This window comes from Cantharellus anzutake, assembly GCF_015039405.1.
Source record: "Cantharellus anzutake strain C23 chromosome Unknown EI90scaffold_13, whole genome shotgun sequence".
NCBI lineage: Eukaryota > Fungi > Basidiomycota > Agaricomycetes > Cantharellales > Hydnaceae > Cantharellus > Cantharellus anzutake.
In genome coordinates this window covers 717,544-731,549 of record NW_024066963.1, presented here as the reverse complement: position 1 = coordinate 731,549, position 14,006 = coordinate 717,544, and the positions used below count along the sequence as shown (strand labels likewise).

Below are 14,006 nucleotides of genomic sequence, written 5' to 3'. Positions count from 1 at the left end.
CTCGTTCGCTCCAGCCCATTGGGGCAAGAAACACTAGTATGGAACTCCTGTCACAAAATCGGCCAGTGCGCGGTCAGATACCCTGGGTGGCGATCGAAATGACGCGGTTCTCATTGTAGATTCGCTCCACTTATTCAGGCGATCTCGGCCGTCCCTTGCAAGACTACGCCGATGCATTTACCCAATGGCTCAAGAGATCCAGCGTCCATAAGGACTGGGACATCGTCCCGGTTTCCGATCTGGTATCCTGTGGTGCTCTCGGCATGCCACAGCATTACTTGGACAGATTTTACCTCAGGATAGGCTCATGGCAGCCTGAGGAATGGAAAATATCTTTCGGTCAGTGCTCGATTCCTTATAAAGGCCCTAGACCTAACAGACCCCACGAAAGCTGTTTCTCTCGCCCATCCCGATCCTTTGGTATCCGCTCATCCTTGGCACGATCGGGAGCTTTTTATTTTCATCGAGAGAAGTTTTGATGAACACGTTCGTCCGGATGTCGGAATCTTTGCATCCTTCCGACTGGCCGTGCACGAGTATGAATTAGACCCCGAAACCCGTCTTTTCAACGGGTGCGAGGACTTTTCATGCACCTTCACCCGTGCTGACAGTGTTCACGGTGGGCTACTCAAATGAACTGTGTGTTGTTCACTCATGCTTTTTTTCCAGTTGTAAAAGGACAACTATCACGATGGACGCAGGACCTATGGGGCCTTGTAGATTTAGAGGCGATGACCGCTCATATACTTATTCAGATCAAGACAAGTGAAACGACCGTCACAAGCAAGCAATCCAGCTACCGAGTTCTCAAGAATGACGACATTCGACTTCATGTTTACTCGTTTTCGGATGCAATGTCCATTACCGCAATGGATGCGGCCCTCGCCCCGCCGCAAACATATTATGACAGCGATAGCGTGAATGTCCTTCTCCGAAGGGTATTCTCTTCTTTTGGCAAGTACTTCTCGGACCCGTGCGCCTTCGCGGACTGTTTGCACCAATCAGGCGCTCTCGTCGGAGGGTCCACCGTTTTGTGCATTCTCAACAGTGAATCATGGGAACCGGGCGACTTCGACGTTATCGTGTCTAGGGTATTCTGTCCCATCTTAGACACTTACCTATGCAATGAAGGTTACAAACTTGACGCAATCGCCCCCCTTCCTTCCGGGTACATGCCCGATCCCTTCGATTACAAACGGTACAAGAAAGGCGAATTGCAAATTGACGTCTCCATACCTCTACGGTGTAGTCCCGCACAGTTCATCGCGTCCGATTACCACCATTCGTTCGTAATGAATTTCATTTCTTCCGAAGGGATGTACTGCCTCTTCCCTGAAACCTTCTCTCGCCGAGGATGGGTCAACGGGACCCCTTGGCGTGCGGTGCACCTGATACGGGAAAAGTACACCACAAGAGGATACGAAATCCTTCACGGAAGCATCCAGGACCAAACCGGCGACAATGGTCCAGTTGATGTATTGAGACTCAGGGGCATATGGTCGGTCAAGCTCCCTCTGACAAGTGCAAAGAATGGAAGTTATCTACGGGCGCGTGCCAGATACCGCGAGGGCATTCGCAGACTTAAACACGAGGATAACTTCACCACTTGTGTCTCATGATTATAGGTGTGCAGCTCATTATATGATTTCGGTGCCATGTACGGCCTTCCTGGTACCAGCCGCCAATTCTTATTTAAGTCAGGGGATGCTGTCGCTCAACCATCCATCTCAGAATGCGTCGTTTTCATGTTCTAGTGCATTTAGCTGTTCTGTATTCTTCCCTTTGGCTGTTTCTGACAATTGCTTGAACTCTAACGAAACGTATCTGGTCCTATGATCTTCCGATTTTGGGGATGAGAGCATTAGAGATTGGCAAAATGGAAGAAAGGGGGAGATCGTAAATCAGACAGAAGTTAATTCTGGTACTATCCCTGCGGTTTATATAGGCGAGTTGCACGAAGACCTTGGGACTTTCCTGCGTTACAAGACCCCGGTCCACACTTCTTCCACGGAAGAAGTGTGTGGACAATGTGTCGTGGGATGCAGGAACTTCAGAGCACCACGTATTTCCAGATGTTCCTCAAGTAGCCAGTTGGGGATTCGAATGAAATCATATTCCTGTTGGTCAAAAGGTCTCGCGTAATCCAATGCAAAAGCTGTCCACATACAAAGTTGTCACCATTCAAGGTCAAGGACTATGTATTGACGGAGCAGCTTCTGGTGCATGAAATACCCCCGGCCCGGTGATCGCCACAGCCTCAATACGGTTGCGGAATCCAACTTACCATTTCCTTTTGTAAGCAACCAACAGGCCTTTACAGTGGGCTCCTATACCAGACATGTCACACATTCTAGCTGAGAATCTGACTGCTGAGGCTCTCTTCGGGCTGAAGGGGAAGGTCGTATTGGTTACGGGAGGAGGCACAGGAATGTGTGTTGGAGTCCGCGTCCGCATGAGTACAATATTAACGCGACTCCGATTTGCCCTCGATCTCTGCTTTCGGGTCGTTAAAATAGTGGATTGATGATGGCCAAGGGACTGGCCGTAAATGGGGCGAAGACCTATATTGGATCGAGAAGAAAGAACGTTATCGAAAGTGCTGCTGAGTCTCATGGGAAGGGTTTGGCAGGACGCATCATCCCGTAAGTACGAACCTGATGTTGACTGCATTCGCATACGCCCTGCCTGGCCATATATGCTTAAAGTTGTGCAGCATTGATCTAGATGTCACTTCAAAGGAGAGTATCTTGAATGCTGTGGAAGTGATCAGGTCAGAAAACGACGGCAGACTCGATGTCCTCATTAACAAGTAAGCGATCCCCGTCATCACCTTTCGGATGGAATATTGTAATAAATCCCGGATTGAAAGTGCAGGACAAGTAGGGCCCAAGACCTTATGGTTCGGGGACCCTTCCGCGCCGCAGCGAAAGGACGCGGAAACGCTTGGAAGGGCGCTTTTTGACCACGAATCCTTTGAGGACTGGCAGCAGCTATTCAGCATCAACCTGGCATCGATTTATTTTGTAACAACCGCTTTCCTCGGTCTGCTAGACAAGGGGTCAAAGGTCGGAGGAGATTGGAGCGCAAGCGTAGTTAATATAACCTCGATCAGTGGTAGTTACAAGATGGCTCAGAATCACGTAAGAGGTCTGATCCAACTCATGGGGAGGCAGCTCACCTCACTCCTTAGTTTGCATACAACGCCTCAAAAGCAGCGGGGGATCACCTGAACGTCATGCTTGCAACAGAGTTCGCAGCGAAAGGCTTGAAAATCCGAGGCACATACCGAAGACTATCAAAAAGGCTTGTTCGGTCTCTTATGGAGTTATACAGTGAATGCTATCGCGCCGGGCTTATTCGCGACGGAAATGACAGGCGGTGAAGGCCAGGTGTTTGGGCCCGAACAGACCCAGAAAGTATCAGGTTCGACAGTTCCGGTGCCGTCTGGAAGAACTGGAATGTGAGTTAATTGCGGGATCCAAGTTTCGAAATCGGAGTGCACTGATAAGACCCTTAGTGCCGAGGAAATAGCTGGTACTGCGTTATATTTAGTTTCCAGAGCCGGATGGTATACCAACGGGCAGAATATCGTAGTTGATGGGTCACTCTTGGCCGTGAACCCAAGCACTCGCTAGATCCACCAATGGTCTGGTCAGAAAATATTTTGGTTCTGGGAGAGGGTCAGCTCCAAGCCCAATGTTGTGGCACTGTAATCGTAGTTCGAGTAGTGTCAACGTCGAAGCCCAAAAATGACCCTCACCACAAAAACGAGGCTCTTGCAACCCTGACATCGCCAAACAGAACATCCCATCATGGACGCAGTGTGACCACACCTATGCCTAGGCCTGTTGCACCTTATGGTAAAGCTAAACAAAGGACCATCGACTTCGAGAAACTGCAGGTCTCAAAGATGAGGAGCCGCGCGTGAGAGTGTACATCACTCTGGGAACAACGAAGAAACTTGCGGGTGGGAGGTTACGATTTACCCTGCCTCCACGCTTTTGCGGCTTGACGTCGCTGTCGATGTTGCTCAGGAAGGACCAGGCATCAAGCGTACCTGTTTTTCGGCACGTCCAAATCAGTTAAGATGCGAATGTGATACATAGTATCTAACCCAGTCGGACCGACAATTCTATACCGGGTAACCGATCACCATTCGGCCTCCTGGCCGCGCCTGGACCTGTTGAGCATTCAACGTGATGATCTACCAGGAGGGGAGCCAACGGAACTGAGCTTGCGCAAATAGGAAACAACGACTTTGTCGTCCTTCGTCCTAGTGCTTTCAATTTCATCCGTTCTGGCGTTATGTAATTGCGAAGGCGACGCTCTCAACTCCTATCATCACGAATCTTTTCCCTTATTCCGTAGTAATCATATGCTGATCATTGATCACCAATTTTTAATTTTCCCACCCTCTGTGGTGTTGGCAAAATTAAAACGCCTAATACCTTCCATCGAGGCAAGCTGTCTAAGCTACTATTTGCCTCCCCACGATTTGTTTATCCTAGCCCTCAAAAGGCACACCAAGTCGTTGCTGGGATACGAGTCGCTGGGGGGAAGGATCAATCGGCCTTCCTCCGAAGCACAAGCTGATTCACCTTCGCTGAGTATTTAATTACTTAACTTGCACGGCGATCGGAAACTCCGGTGTGATATGTCGCCCTTGCTAATTCTGTGGAAGTACCCATGCAAGGAAATTTCATGATTCTCGCAAATAATCTCCTTCACGATGTGGATAGAAAATCAGATGGAACACAATAATATTGGTTTGCATTGTGAGAGGAAACAGGTGGGGGTGGCAAACCACCATGTGAGGGGTATTATGGATAACCGAATCGTTGCGACACTTGGACCATGATATAAATGGAGGGGGAGAACAAGCGATGATGATCAGAAAACAAAGAGAACATTGGAAGTTAAATGACAGTGTAGGAACACGAGAAGGAAGGCCGGGCTTGTGTGACAGGTCAACAGTGAAGAAACTACAAATGAGGGATGGGGAGGATAATTATACCTAGCTCCGTCCGTGAGGCAGGGTTAAGCATAATGGCGCTCAAGAATTAGCAACAAAATACTAAAACTCTCTCGCGTTGCGTCAATCTATTAATCATTGGCTTTATGGTGACTAAGTGCAGCGTCAGCCTTCTGGAGGTCCCGCTCGCTTAGACTCCTGTTGTTTGCACTTCCGGGGGTACTGGCGCCGGATCTGACGGAGTTGGCTCGAGTACGAACTTTCATAACCAATGGACTGTGAACATGATGATAAATGATGATTTCTTTCATAATAGCAACACCAACTCACTAAGGATAGCTGTCTTCCTCATCTTCTGGCCGGAAGATGGAACTGTGCCATATCTCACCGCCACGATAATCGCTCGTGCTCAGACTCTGCATCTGTTACAAGCCTTTAGTGTCCACCCAAAGAACTCGGCACGAAGTGAACGAACCTCTTCGGTAAGGGTACCCATATCACCAGGGGTGGCAGCGCCACGGAAGGTCGGCGTTCCAGGCACAGAGAACCCAGCACCTCCACCTCCACCTTGTCCAGCAGTAAAGGTTCCCCCGCTGAAATAATCCTCCTCATTACCGTACGAGATGCCATCTTCCTCGCTCTCGAAGGCGTCGGGATACGCACGACGAAGGGCGAGTTGTCTAGCTTTGGAGTATTCGATACCTAAATTCTTCCAATCGAGCAAAGGGGAGAGGCGCTCAACACGGTTACGCTGATTAATCCGCTGACGACGGGTCTTGCTGGCGAAGCTGACCATGTATTCGGCCAGCTTCAAGTTGGAGTCAGGTGGGTGCTTTTGATCCGTGACAGAGCTGGCCATACCTGCCGAACAGAATCCTCCAGGGATTGCTTACGGCGATCTACAATGTAGATACCTTCCTCCTAAGGAAGTGAACATCGGTGTAATGATCAAGCGTCTAGGTCAATCAAGGGCCACTCTTACTTCGGGTTTCTCAATTAGATCCTGCATGAACGAGCCAAACCCTGACAAATTAGTGGTGATTGATGGGATGCCCATCTGAACCATCACCCAGGCCATCATTACGACCCTAAGTAAACCAAACAGATTGACACATACCACAGTACATTCAGCAGGCGTGTATCCCCACGGCTCATAGTAACTGGCAAATACTCCCAAATGGCATCCTCTAACAAATTCTTCATAATCCAATCCAAGAATTGGGTTATGCGCATTAAGGAAATCAGGGTGAAAAATGACCTTGACACGATCAGATGAGCGATTGAAGAGCTGAACGCGCCGAATTTGTAATAAAATCGGGTCCGCTGCGTCGTCTGCCATATTATGTGTCGTGACAGGCGGAAATGAGTTCCTTTTGAGTGCGAAGATACGGCGCTTGAGCAAAACGCGATCTTCGTCCGAGAGAAGTTGGCTCATGTCGGGAACAAGCGTTGAATCGGGAGCGCTATCATTGTACCGTGCTGCATGCTCGAAGAGACGGTTCCCAATGCGATGCTGAATCTCAGTGACCGTGTCGCGCAACTGTTTCGTTACAGCCTGGCCTTTCAGGGCCTCAATGGTGTATGAATTAGTGGCCGCAGGCATAATAATGAATGCAACAACAGTAGTGTTGGTTCCAGATTGCTGAAGGCGGTAGTTGAGACGTGCCAAAGCTTCTATGAACATGTCCACCCCCTTGTTGCGGTATTCGTACCGTCCAGCTGTGAACATCTGGGTAAATGGGGATAAGTCCACAAAGTCTAAAAATGGTGCAAGGCAGAGGGTGACTTGCGTAGAGTGTATTGTTTAAGTCGAAATCGTAATGTCCATAGAAATGACCACGGATAAAATCATCAATTTTAGCCTTAGCAGTAGCATGCAAGTTCTGGAATTCATGCATGGCCTGGAACTTGACGACATTTAGACCATTTGGCACAACTCCATCCGGTTTCCTCTTCAATAGGTGCTCAGACTCGTAGGCGGTGATATGGGAGACCGTTGTAAAGACATCGGTGCAATGGGCTGCTGATCGCTCAATACAATATCGATGATAGATACCGCGCTTCCCAGCTTCGTGGTCCACATCAAAATATTGGAGATTGTTGTAGAAATCAACAGCACCAGCACAGAGGTACCGGCCGAGGAGCGTTGCGTGCGTTGTAAAAACGGTCGTCACGTCAATCTGCCGTTTACGACAGAGGGGAATAGCTACCCCAGCTTGCCACTCATGGAAGTGTGCAATGACAGCCTTCGGCAAAAACAACGCAGAGCGTCGATTTTGCGAGGAAGCACGTAAATAAGAATTGAGTTTGTTTTTTGGTCAAATAAGGGTATTCACCTGGTGGACATTATTAATGGTGTATTCGCCGAGGAACCATGCTACAAGGTAACCAAACACAATTGCCTCGTTCGTCTCATTGTCGTTTGGTGGGGTGGGGATGCCAGCTAAGTTCCATAGGTCGCCTTTCCATTCGTCAATTTTGTGGGATTGGCTGCTAGTATCGAAAAGAATGACTCTAGGTGCGCCTTCGATAAGCCATCTTCCGTAGAGAACTTTGACTCCGCGGTCGCGCATTGCCTTGAGAGTGGCTACCATCTCGGGATCGGTCGGTTCCAGAGCCTCGACCTCCATAGGAGCCGTCTTGTACGATAATGGTCCAATAAGACAGTATCTATCACCATACTCCTTAATGGTGACAGGGACTTTGGTCTTAAGAACGGTGTAAATTCCGCCGACCTACGCGACTGACGCAATAAGCTACCGAAATTTAAGCTCCCAAGAAAAGCTGGGGAATCAGAGGCACCTTATTTGCAACCTCCCATGCACATTCAAACAGCTTGGTATCCCTTATATCACGCCTAACGGGGGTCGCCATCGCACTCAACTGTGGGGTAGCAATTGTGATGTGGAAGACAAATAGGCCGATGTGGCTGCAGAGTACTCACACGCTTGGTCACGATAAGCACGTGATTGGTCACAGCACTAGTATAACGTTTATTTGGATGCAAATAACGGAGATATGGAACGACATTTCCGGATCTAACACCGTGAATGCTGGGATTCACCAGTACACCAAAGAGGTAACCTTGAGCTTGCGTGTATTATCTAATCTTGTTCATCGCCCTCGCTCAATAACGAGGGCGACTGCATCCAAGACAATCAGTGTGAGTTGTTGGGCTAGACAAAAAACTCGTGCTTCTCGGGTCGGGACGGGAAATGAGTTCGAGTTGTGACCTGCTTAATACGGTTACTGAAAACCATGGGTTTTTCGTACAGGCCGCATTGTCGTTCCGCCGAGATAAAATTCGCAAATGTTAAAGTCGGATAATTCAACATCCAGCCATTCACTCACCAAGCATGGTAGAATTATTGCTATCAGAAATGTATTGAGCCCTCCTCTTTCATGAATGCGGAGGCCCACGGCTGGCAGCAATACATGCCTTTCTGGCTCTCAGGGCTTTGCATCCTGTTCTCCATCTGCGTCCCACTACCCCTCCTGAAGGTCATGCGAGACCAAGCTTTCAGGTTCATCCTCGAGGATCCTAATGCGGACCCATCGAGGAACAATCAACGCAAGCGCGCGCGTCTTGTCACTGCCTGCGACTCGTGGTACGCGGCCGTTTCTTTGGTTCCTCATCCAAGAACACGCTGTCGATCCACCTACTCTGACCCTAGTCGTGCCAAAAAGATCAAGTGTGTCACTTCGTCCGAGACCGGGGAATCGCCCAAGTGCGATGCTTGCGCGCTGGCTGCAACACCATGTCTCTTTTCGGACAGGGATCGGTACCACGCCGAGCGGGGCGTGTCGATGTCGGAAAAGCCTCGCCTTGCAGTGGGCGCGAGCTCCGCAGGTGTGGAGGATCTCGAGCCTACCAGACGAAGGAAAAGACAACACTCGTCCCCACTTACAATTCCGCAACCAAATGGCCCAGGCGGTTTCGGTTTCGGCTCAACCACTAGCCACGCTCACAACGAGGTCCAGTCCGAAACTTATTCCCCTCCACACCCGGTCAGCGGCCGAGGAGCGCTCAGACGAATCACAGTCCCTTTCTTCCGGTGAGCCATTTTTGTCTGCATTTTTGTAGTCACTAGCTGAAAACCATCCATCGCAACGTCTCAAAAATTTATTGTCTGTACTTCAGTTATTTCGGACCAACGGCAAATACTTCTGGGTAAATCCCCACCCCCCATTCCCCTGTCATGATCGAGCCCATTTTCACGTTCCAGTCATCTCAGGTACTGCAAGGCCCAAGTTCATGCTCTCACACTGCCGGACGACGCCACGGCCACAGATTCAGATGTCGATGTTTCTGCCTCCACGCCCTCGCAGACACGGGCTTCTTTACCCCCATCCATATTGGGGACTTTGAACGAGTGCGTAGCCCTAACATCTACCCTTGGAACCCATCACTTACCGCCACCCAACCCCATCAACAGTTCAAACACATACAAAAACGGATTTGGCCCTGCATTAGACATGAATTTTCCCAATTATCTTCCTGTTCACGCAGATTATTTTGGCGGCCTTCCAATTGAGAGCGTGAAAACCATAGAGCCAGCGATCAACAGAACTGACTTATTTGACCCTCAGCGAATCCGCTATCCATCGTCAGAATTCCTCATGCACCTCATCACACTCTTCTTTGATCGTATGGCCTGCCATTTTCCATTCTTGAAGCGTGAAACCATAGTGGCCAAAGTCAGAGAAGGATCATTATCCGCCATTCTGGCGAATTGCATATGCGGCCTCGCCGCGCGATTCAGTGACAAAGAGAGGCTTCTGGTCGGGGGATCCAGGGGCTCAGCTGGTGAACCTTACTGTGATATGGCTAAGGTATGTTAATTACATGCCGCCAAGTCCCCAATCCCCTTTAACTGCTTAACTGATGTTCGGTGACAGTCACTGTTGGTTCATATGCTCTCCTGGCCGTCACTGGAAATCCTTCAATCGCTAATTCTTATAGCATGGGCAGAGTTTGGGAGTGGGCGCGATAGCGGTCAGTGCCCCCTCTTCATCACCTGACCTTCAAGGCAATCTCTTACCACCTTTTCGGGTTACCCAGGACTCTGGATGTACAGCCGAGTGAGTACAATTTCAAAGATTATAGTCATCGATCATTCATTACGTCCGTCCTTCAGATGGCTGTGGGTATGGCTATGGATCTCGGCTTTGGATTCGAGACCACCGTTCAAATGGCTTCCAGCAATGAGGATCGGGAGGCCGTACGGCTGACATGGTGGGCCGTCGTATTGATTGACAGAATTAATTCCTGGGGTGCGTGCCTCCCATCTCAGAGTTGGCCCTTGGTGATGCCGTAGCTAAACACCCTCGTGGCCGTTATCTTTATGGTCACCTAGGTACGGGGCGGCCTATCGCCATCCCCGACAATCAGGTTGGGAATGGTGGCTCTTTGTTCACTCTTTCTGCGTCTTACTGAAATCTGTCTCTTGCCAGTTTGACACTGCACTGCCCTCCTGCGACCCTTCTGTGGGAGAACATTTCACCAGGGCACCGCCAGCATCCTTTGTATTTGGGAATTTATGTTGCCTTGTGCAGCTGCGTGGGAAGATGGGTGACATTCTGAATAATCTCGTCAAACGGAAAGCTTCCGAACATCCCGTTGATGTGGAGCTCTCGGAACTCCAGTCCCAAATGGTCAACTTTTACCAATCTCTCCCGCCGTCTCTGGTCTTCACCATTCAGAATTTTCGGAGGTTTTCAAACGACAATCAAGCCGCCACCTTCCTATTGATGCATCTAATGTTCCACTCAGTGATTATTCTTCTCCAACGGCCTGCCTTATTGCGGAGTTTTTCTCCCAACGTAACACTCCCCATTGCAAGTAATGTCGACCTAAGTCGTTCGGTGAGTTATTATTCGCTTCTTCCGCGCGCTCGATCCATCGCGCCTTTCTTCCGTTATCGGATTTCCTCGTGTGAGGCTTTTTTGTAGTTCTTTGCACCCATTCTCATTTCATTTGACGATCGCTAACCTTTGCGTTTCCTCCACAATCTCGCGGGGTCTGGGATTGTGGCTCTTGTCCCGTTGCAGTCTGCGCGTTCCATTGTCGACATGGTGCTGTTAGCGAACGAAGTCGACGAGAATTCCCTATTGGCGAATCCGTTCTTGGATTTACCAATCCTTGCGGCAGCGCGCGGCTTCCTGGCGGAGAGGGAGTTAGTGATGAAGCCCCCATCAAGTACTTCATCTATGGTGCATATGCATCAGCTTCAATGGAGCGAGAGCAATCTCGGAAAATGTAAGGAGATACTCGCTAGGATGAGTACCTATTGGGAAGGAGTTGGAGTCGTCAAGAGGATCCTTGATCAACAAAGTTCTGGGGTGTTTGATTTTGACGTTGGGGAAGGGAACCATCCAGATAGCCGATTGACTCGTGAGTGCTTAAACCATTTCTGCATCTCCTGCTGCGGCCTTGGTGTAGTTTTCTTCAGCCGCTGATGTTGTAGATTACTCTTTATTCAGCTTTCTTGTGGAAAAACTAATCTGCATTTTTTGGGAACGGTTTCTCACATTTTTCTTGAGTAGACCTTCGAGACGTCGAGCTCATGAAGCAATGGGCAACTTCCTCATGGTGTCGTCATAAACCTCACGGACATAGTGGTGGCGATGGTTCAAGGTCCCACTCTGGTGGAAACAGCTCCCCGAGAGGACCGGCCCCACACACAGTTCACACGCGGCTTACTGTCCCCCCCTTGTTACCCCTAAACCACAACAAGGCGCAGTATGGAAGCACACCAATAAACGTGGATGCAGAACGAAGCCTAGACCCGAACAACATCAGTGATACCATGTCGGTTTCGGACGTTCCAGAAGGTGCGGCGTTGGGTATCACCGGTTAGTCTCGCAGGAAATACAGGTCATTGATTCTCGGCGCTGACATTTATCCTGTTTGCCGTTCTAGGTTTCCTTGACGGAGCCCTTGTATTCGACAGTGGCACGCCGTTCGGAATTGATGATGAGTCCGTTCAAAAATCAGCCGGAAGCAACATGTTACCAAGCATTAATGGTAATTCATCTTCTGGTATGCATGCTTCGCTACCACGGACAAACACGCAAGTCTAACTGAAAAAAATATCTTTATTCCTCATCAGACCTCGCCATGCTTCGAGTTTCGTTCAATGCAGCCGAAGCGGATCTAAGTTTTGGCGACCGTTTATCCAACGAACTCTTCAATATCCCTGAGGGATTTGAGGAATTCCTCGGCAACTATGCAGACCACTTTGTTGCCTCTTCACCGCCTTCTGCGAACGGAGAAAGCGACCCTTTTTTATCACGTCAACATGGGAGTGCAGTTCAAGCGGTTGGCAGGATTCAGCGAACGGATGTGAACACTGCTTTGAGCAAGACTGGGCCACTGCCAGATATTGTGCCCGAAGCATCTCATCATTTGTTCCCTTTCGCGTCTTTGGGGCTCCCGTTGGGACAATTTTCTCGAACCCCATCCCCCTGGCAAAAATGACGTACTTGCTCATTATTTCCCTTGCTGCGATCCTTTCGGGTTAGTGTGTAGTCGAGATTCCCTCCGCCCATTAGATGGCGGGACCGTGGCTCTGGAAGTTATGGTGATTAATGTTGTTGGGAGGAACGGACCCTGTTTGATGTGTTGATGCGGCTCCGAGGCTCCAGGAGTTATTGATGTTGGGAGGGAACGATTTGATGTGATGACGCGGCTCCGACTGAGGGAGACATTTCACCTCGAGATGGTCCGATTTGGAAGTTGAGTCATTTTAATTGAATGTGGGAATGCAACGCGGAGGCGGGCCGCCCTCCCCACTATCCCGATTCATCCCCGGAAGAAACTTGTATTTGCACCTCAAGCGATGCCACGCGGGCGCCAGGTGCTCATGCGCAGAAGGCAGGAATGGATACCTCTGGGTTGGCTGTGATCCATCATGATTGCCAGAGTGCTGAGAGGAACTGCATGCGGAGTTTCGACTTTTCAGGCGTTTCCGACTCTCATTCCCATTGACCTGAGCCAGTGGTTAGCCTTGGCGCGTGTCACTGGCCCAAGATTAAGTGCGAATGATCCCATGCTAACTGGTTGATGGCCTACTTTCCTGGCAGCCATCACTCCCACACTCCCAATCGCTATGGTGTCGTTGTGGATCAACATAATTTAATGGTGCGATACACCCAAGATATTGACTATCTTTTGTATCAAGAAATGGTCTCCACATTGGGAAATCTGCACAGGGGTATCTCACATGTCGTTTTTGGTATGTCTCCCTGATTCCTGACCAAAACATCTGTTGGAACCGAATATGGAAGTCTCATCGAAATGCAGACTACATGTACCCATCAAAGGTGCCTTGTTGCAAACATGCGGATCACCATGCCGTTCCTCACTATCTTATGTCCCCCAGTCTTAGAATGACCCACCAGGAGTAGTTCGTTGTAAATTGGGGAAGAACCGTGACGTCAACGGTGAGAATAGTGGCAATATCAGCGGCAGCGGTCAAATATTGATTCATCACGTCATATGCGAGCTGGTACAGAGTTGTTCAAGATGGTAACGGTTAGATAGCTGCGGCGCATGCGATTGAGAGTATTTTCTGCATGGTCTGGCCCTCCGGGTAAGGGCGCAAGTACCCAATATCTCGCATATAATCGACACGTTGGTGGAAGGAACCGATTTGGACCGATTTGGAGCATGCCCCTCCGTCAACTAATTGTGGAGCCTCGTCCCAGCACCTTGCCGTGACCCTGCAACATGGAACCGTCACGGGCAACACAGACACCTTACCACGATATTAGGATAATATCGCTTGGGGAGTGTGGATATTGGGGCAGAGTTAGGGATGGTTGAATGCTGGCACATTAGCGTAATGTAGTATTATATGCGAACGACAACATCAGCGCCAGTCTCTAGGCGAATTGGCCGCTACTGAAACGGCTGACCGTTAACTACTTTGACAAGGCATACTAATGAGGCGAGGTGATCATGAGGTAGGGTCTTGGAGCTGAGATATTCCCGCCCTTTGGAAAACGATAGGCTCATCAGTCGACTGCCACA

At 49.6% G+C, this 14,006-nt stretch overlaps 4 protein-coding genes across 4 annotated transcripts; 3 read left to right on the top strand and 1 right to left on the bottom strand.

Annotated features, from left to right (window-relative positions):
• Positions 1–38: 38 nt before the first annotated feature.
• Positions 39–1,619, top strand: EI90DRAFT_3120442 (uncharacterized protein; the record flags this gene model as incomplete). The annotated part of the gene is made up of 4 exons (XM_039063313.1): positions 39–65; positions 120–242; positions 304–619; positions 670–1,619. The coding sequence occupies 4 exons, from the start codon at positions 39–41 to the stop codon at positions 1,617–1,619; spliced, it is 1,416 nt and encodes a 471-aa protein (XP_038918605.1).
• A 705-nt stretch (positions 1,620–2,324) lies between these two features.
• Positions 2,325–3,460, top strand: EI90DRAFT_3048122 (uncharacterized protein). The gene is made up of 5 exons (XM_039059601.1): positions 2,325–2,430; positions 2,517–2,642; positions 2,714–2,809; positions 2,870–3,140; positions 3,191–3,460. The coding sequence occupies exons 1-5, from the start codon at positions 2,339–2,341 to the stop codon at positions 3,380–3,382; spliced, it is 777 nt and encodes a 258-aa protein (XP_038918604.1). The 5' UTR covers positions 2,325–2,338; the 3' UTR covers positions 3,383–3,460.
• A 1,643-nt stretch (positions 3,461–5,103) lies between these two features.
• Positions 5,104–7,846, bottom strand: EI90DRAFT_2913417 (glycogen synthase; the record flags this gene model as incomplete). Its single annotated transcript, XM_039054497.1, has 9 exons — positions 5,104–5,248; positions 5,303–5,394; positions 5,448–5,780; positions 5,834–5,893; positions 5,955–6,029; positions 6,090–6,730; positions 6,759–7,218; positions 7,309–7,707; positions 7,775–7,846. The coding sequence occupies 9 exons, from the start codon at positions 7,844–7,846 to the stop codon at positions 5,104–5,106; spliced, it is 2,277 nt and encodes a 758-aa protein (XP_038918603.1).
• Positions 7,847–8,407: 561 nt separating this feature from the next.
• Positions 8,408–12,452, top strand: EI90DRAFT_3014634 (fungal-specific transcription factor domain-containing protein; the record flags this gene model as incomplete). The annotated part of the gene is made up of 13 exons (XM_039056801.1): positions 8,408–9,027; positions 9,114–9,143; positions 9,208–9,345; positions 9,409–9,805; positions 9,872–9,968; positions 10,035–10,054; positions 10,111–10,246; positions 10,330–10,364; positions 10,427–10,837; positions 11,024–11,366; positions 11,519–11,827; positions 11,895–12,014; positions 12,085–12,452. The coding sequence occupies 13 exons, from the start codon at positions 8,408–8,410 to the stop codon at positions 12,450–12,452; spliced, it is 3,024 nt and encodes a 1,007-aa protein (XP_038918602.1).
• Positions 12,453–14,006: the final 1,554 nt, after the last annotated feature.